This window comes from Ciconia boyciana, chromosome 7 (assembly GCF_034638445.1).
Source record: "Ciconia boyciana chromosome 7, ASM3463844v1, whole genome shotgun sequence".
Taxonomy (NCBI): Eukaryota; Metazoa; Chordata; class Aves; order Ciconiiformes; family Ciconiidae; genus Ciconia; species Ciconia boyciana.
This window is the reverse complement of record NC_132940.1, coordinates 21,600,121-21,606,120: the sequence shown is the minus strand read 5'-3', so window position 1 is coordinate 21,606,120 and position 6,000 is coordinate 21,600,121. Positions and strand designations below refer to the sequence as shown.

General features: G+C 37.4%; 1 protein-coding gene across 2 annotated transcripts in view; it reads right to left on the bottom strand.

The window, feature by feature from the left end:
- Positions 1-1,553: 1,553 nt before the first annotated feature.
- SNX7 (sorting nexin 7) overlaps positions 1,554-6,000 on the bottom strand; it is a 31,119-nt gene continuing 26,672 nt past the window's right edge. Inside the window, exon 8 of one of the 2 annotated variants that reach the window (XM_072867063.1) lies at positions 1,554-1,974. In XM_072867063.1, coding sequence (XP_072723164.1) covers positions 1,894-1,974 — 81 coding nt within the window. In that variant the 3' untranslated portion in view covers positions 1,554-1,893. The remainder of the gene's footprint in view (positions 1,975-6,000) is intronic. The other variant, XM_072867062.1, reaches the window with a different exon arrangement.

The following is a 6,000-nucleotide window of genomic DNA, read 5'->3' as shown; positions in this document are numbered from 1 at the left end:
CTGGGAAAAGAGGCAGCGCTTGGAAGGCACACTAGAGGTTTGTAAATTCTTGAGTGGCACAAGGAAAACAAATAGGAAACAATTGTTCATCTCTTCTCACAATTTAAGAGGCAGAGGGCATTAGCTGAAATTATTGGGTAGTTGGTTTAGGAAATCATAAAATGAATTGATTTTTCCTGCAAATTAAATTGTGGAACCCATTGATATTCAGGATGGTAAATACTAAAAGTTTAGATGGCAAAAAAGAAAATAAAGCACAGGGGAGGGCATTAAGGGCTATTAAGCACATTGATAGACGCTCTGATGTTAAAAAAAAAAAAATCAGCGGGAAGGATACAATGGGAAAAGAGCATAGTCCAGCCACGTTGTTCTTCCATGCCTCCTGCGAGCATCTGCTGCCAGCACTGCTGGACAAGACACTGCGTGGCACAGCCCTTTGGCACCGCACTGCCTTCCTCCTAACACAGACTTGCCTCTCGTCTGTAAATTGTCCAAGGTGGGAGAGATGCATGCTGCCTGCAGTATTTCAGAAGCATCTTAACTGCTGTTTTATAGCTGGAAAAAAAAAAGAGCTGAGCTTTCATTAATACTTCATGGGGCAGCATGAGAGCAGTCTTCCTTGCATTGCTGAAAAGGCCGTGCTGGTATTCCAGGCCTCACTTGCAATCTAAATTTCTTAAGATCAAAGCCACAAAATTACTCATCCAGCTTGGACAGGTCCACAGCTACCCAAGTGCATCCGTGTGCTCAGGAACTGCCCCCCCCCCCCCATTGGGTGACCAACAAGAGCAAACTCACAAATTACCACCACAAAAGGTGAAGGTGACGGCTGAAGCCCTGCTGTTCTGCAAGGCCAGAGCCGCCGTTAGGCTGTCTCCAATTCCTGCACCTCATTCTTTCCATATTCAGACTTAGGCTTGCTCAGACCTTAACTGCCAGGGAGAACAACTGCAGGAATTACAAGTGCAGACTGACATACCTTTAGAGTGGAATAATTCAATGACTGGAACACTTTAATACATATTGCATGAGTGAATCAGCTAATCATTTTAATGCAAAACTCTCTTGTCCTTTCTTATCCCTTTCTCTTCCACACTGGCTATCCAAAGAGGGAGGAAGTTAAGGATTACAGGAGGGTCAGCCGTGGGAGTAAAGGTTTGATCCTGCAAACTCCAAATGGAAGCTCTTGTGTTGGCAGGATCGGTGCTGCAACTAACACTGTATCATTGTAGAAACAGTCTGTTTCATGAACTGTCAGTTTTTAATTTATCCTTTAAAAAATATCAAATTGAAGATGTTTAATAGACATGTAAATACTGCAAACTGAAAATTGAATTAACAGTACTTTAAAGCAGTATTAATCTCACAGAACATGTTTGGCATCTTTCCATACCACGTTGCCATCAGGTGACTAGCACAATCTATTAAAATAATCCTAAAGAGCTCCTTGAAGAGTACACTAGGTAATTTTATAAGTATAGGAAACTACTCAACAAAGAGAATATAACAAGCACGCTAAAATACCAAAATGCTTCTTCAAGACTAGGATGCAGAATGAAGACAAGCTTTCCTTATTAAACTTTTTATTAAAATGGAGCTATTTTTACATATTTAAAATACTTTATATCCAAATTATGCAATATTTATGAAAACAATTGTATGCAAACACTTGCATAAAAATATGTAAAATCACAGCTAAGCAGTATAAAGCAATATATAGCATGTTCCAAAATGTCTTTCATGACTAGAATACCTGAGTTTTCAACAAGCTGGTTTCCTGCCTTTCACTGATTTTTAACACTTAAATTTAATAATGCATCTGATCTCATATAAAGCACTTCTTTGGTTGGGAGAAACTGCATGGAAAAGGCACAGATCGAGCAGAGATATTACTCAAGGCCTATCTTCAGAATCTTCTTCCACATGAAGATCCACTGTTTGAGATGCTAGGAAGGACTCCCATGCAGCAAGGCACTTAAAAAAAAAAAAGACAGATACATATGAATACAGCAGATAGATTTCTGTAAACTGGTAGCGAAGGATAAAAAGAAGAAAAAAATTAGCAGAATACATACACATTGTCACAAGCTGTTTTTGTGGGACTATGGTAAGAGCAAAATATGGTTTCCTAGGCAGCTCAGTGATATGCAAAATGTTAGCTAACATGCTGAGCGAGCAGTAAAGGTCACTTTTACATAATGACAAGTGCACAGTGTGAGTATCGTAATTGTATGTGTTAGCATGGAAGATGCTAACATTGATTATGCTCTTCTTCACCCTCTCCCTTTAGTTACAGGCAAAGATCTCTTCCAAATAGAAAGTGCACGTCAGGCACAGTTGCCTTGTAATCTCTGTGGATTCCTATTGTATACCAAATTTTCTTTCCCAGTTAAATTAAAACATTTTTTTTCTAAACACACAGAGAATTCATTTTTCCCCTGAGTAATGGGAAAGAAATGGAACCAGAAAGGCAGGGCGGGGGAATTGTCATCCTCACAACAAGTAGCATTTCTCTCCTCATGGAAAAATGTATTTATAATTGTACAAACTAATATTTTTTTATTTGAAGCATCAATACTGTAGGCAGTAAAACAAAACAAAACAAAAAAATGCCCAAATGACTTTGGTTCAATTTGGCTTAAATGAGTGTTGGCAGCTTGGCAAACCTTATAAATCATAGATTAGTGTTGAGAGTCATGGCAAGGCTATCACTAGGTAACTCGTGGTGTGCTGCTGCTTGTAACCCAAAGTACCAGGTTTCTACTATTTCAAGTCTGTCATTAGAACAGGGCAGGCAAATTCATGCAATAATTTTATTGTTTTGATGCTGTTAAAAAACAATGCTTGAAATGGAAATGTTCTAATAAAATTTTGACTTATATGCTCATACCTATTGCTCTTGACAATGCAGCTTATATACTACTTACTGTACACATTTTTTTTTCATGAATAATCTGAAATATTAACAATAAATAAGAATTCTGAAATTTCTCAGGAAATATCTTCTTTTATATTAAAACCTGGACAGCATACTCCATTTATCGGAACTTTGAATTAAATCGGTACCCTGAAAACAACATCATTTCCTAAGTGAAAACTTTTGCCATAAGCTATTCAAGCCACAGCAATGTGCTATGCCCAGCTACAATTAACTGTCTTGCATCCATCTGTCATTGCTTAGAAGACATGGAAAATATGCTAGCATTCATGCTGCTTGAACTTACAGCCACCTAACTCTGTCTTATTAGACATTTCCCGTGAATGACTTCAAAACTCTTCCATTAAATATGTAGATTTAATCATATTACATTAAAGAGCCTAGGTCCTGGTATTATTGCATCTATGTACAAGCAGACAAGTGGGAGGATCTGATAGTCACGAATAATGTTAAAGTATAAGCTCAAAGAGCAAAATGAAGAAGACACACAGGATGACTGGAGTTGGAGGAATCCATGATGACACAAGGACAGAGAACCAGGGATACCCATAAAATTATGGGTGACAAACGTAACAAGAAAAAGCAAACAAAAGTCAGCAGTGATTATGTCTCTGAAGACATAAAAAAGTAGAAGACATGGGTCTGCAAGATAATGTGAGAGGTTGAAACAGCCAACTGACCTAAGAGATCACAAAGAAAAAAGTATGCGGGAGCTTATTTCACATAGGTTTTTGGTTGTTATCAGGCATGTTAGAGACTGTTCCTGTTATTCATATATTGTCCCCTAGACTATGGAAACCTTGAATCTACTCCCCCAGTCTTTCTTTTCTGATCTTGCTGGCAAAATCCCCAACTAACTTCTGCTGCTTTTGCACACAACATTATGCTGCTGTTCAGAGCACATCTAAGGTTGGAATTACTGTGAAAAGAGAGGAATAACAGGATAAGATTCATGTGGAAATCTGCTATGCTTGAGCTGGAAGGTGGCATCTTGGTTTTAAAATGTCAATGAGGCAGCTGCTAGCAATGTGTCTTCACTGTGGCCCTTGGACTCAGATTTCTGTTTGCTAGAGCCCAGACTGGATTACTACCCCAGAAAGCTGCAAGGCACATCTGTTTTCCTAGGCTTTTTCTAGGTGTGGGACAAGAAATGATCACTGTTTCTTGAAGAGTCTTTTGTTGGCAATGACTGACGTTTTTTGTCTGAACTACAGTTTAATTTATACCATGTGACTCCATGTTTTGTCATTCTGTAATTTCAGTAACGTGAATTAAAATACATATATCAGCACTGGCTGGAATGTAAAAATGGCTTTCTGTTATCTTTGCAACACTGAGCCAAACTGCACATGTTAAAATGCAATCACAATATGTTGCTTTACCAGATAGATACAATCTATTGAAGTCTTTCCAGACAAAGATGCAAAGCATTTTTTTTAGTTGCACAAGTTATTCAGTTTTTAAATTATCCTCGTTTATATAACCAAAACACATTTTCCAAAATGTAAGAGCAATGGTGGCTCATTTCACTGTCAGACATCACAGTGCTGCTACAGCTGACAAGTTTTATAATTAACCATACCAAAACAAAACTAGGTCTCTGTGCCTTAGGCTCAAGCTTTTTATATTGTGAAGCATGAACTGCATAAACGACATTTCGTTAGTGATGTATACTTCAACATTATTAGAGAATGATTTTACTTCATTCTCCTGGGAGGTTGAAAATGGAGATCTAAATAGAGGATCAGCCAGCTTTCACAAAGGAGACAGAAAGGGAAAAAAAGAAAAACCAAACCCAGGAAATTAAATGTGCATGCATAGGATTGAAATTCATAATCCAATTACTTGTAAAAGCCTGGTGGAAGACATAAAAAAGCCTAAATACACAAAATGAAATAGCAAGAGCTTAAATAAGGCTACTTTACCTAAAATATTCTGATTACTACTGCAGGTCACACATCTATTCTGCAACATCATTTTTAGAAAAAAACAGCAAAAAGGTTTTCATATAGTACAATTGCATATCTAACGAAAAAGGAGATATAAAAATAGAATGTGTAGTAGGGATAATAACAGCAGCAGTGTGTCACATGCCATGTGTGTTTCTGTTCCAGTTCCCTGTTTTCCATGGTTGATACCTTAAAAATATAATTTATGATGGCATTTTCTGGAGTAGAATCTGAAAACGAAGTCTTGTGTGTGTCTGAGAGAGAGACAAAAAATCATGTCATAGTTTCTGGGTGCCAGGAAACAAAAACTAGAGTGCAAAGAAATAGTGATTCCCACTATAAAAAAAAGTCTTCCTAAAAGGATTTAAAAGAAATTTTTATGGTTGAAGTGAAAGAGGGTTCAAAGATGGATCCTGGCTTTGAAGTGCCATGCACAGAGACAAACTGGCTCAGCCATGTGGGAGCTTTTGAAAATCACATGAAGTTTGTTAGCTAAATTCCCAGGCATTGCTAAGGCAGGATGTGATCAACATGCATGAGCAGGTAACTTTTTGCTATGCATCCAAATGACTAGTTAAATGCATCACTACAGAGGCCTCTAGGGCAAACAACAAATCTCATCTATTCTTCTACAGCTTATATGAGATAGAGAGGTATGTAAGGGCTTTGGAGTTAGAGGGAAGTTGCTGTAATAGGGAAGGAGTATTGTTTTGCCCTAATGAATCTTTTGGATCAATTTATGCCTGTACAACAATGTAGGTCACAGAAATAAACTAAATTGTGCTTGAAATAGTTAAGAAAATCAGGAAATTATTTACATTTTTGGAAAAGAGTAAGCTGTGTCAATACGAACAAGAATCTCACTATTATCAAAGATAACTTCAGCTTTTTATCTGATTAAGCTGCAAAGGTTTAACAGGATTAGCTTGACAGGAGAAAAATAAAATTAGAGGCTACACTTTAAAACAAAGGCTCGTCCATGCAAAAGAAAAAACATGTTTTTTCAATGCCAAAACTAAGTAAATATCATCCTACCTTATGAAAAAACCCCTATCTTCTTGCATTTACTAGAGTGCCTCATGAGCAGTGGAAAACCAAACTCTGGTATATTTG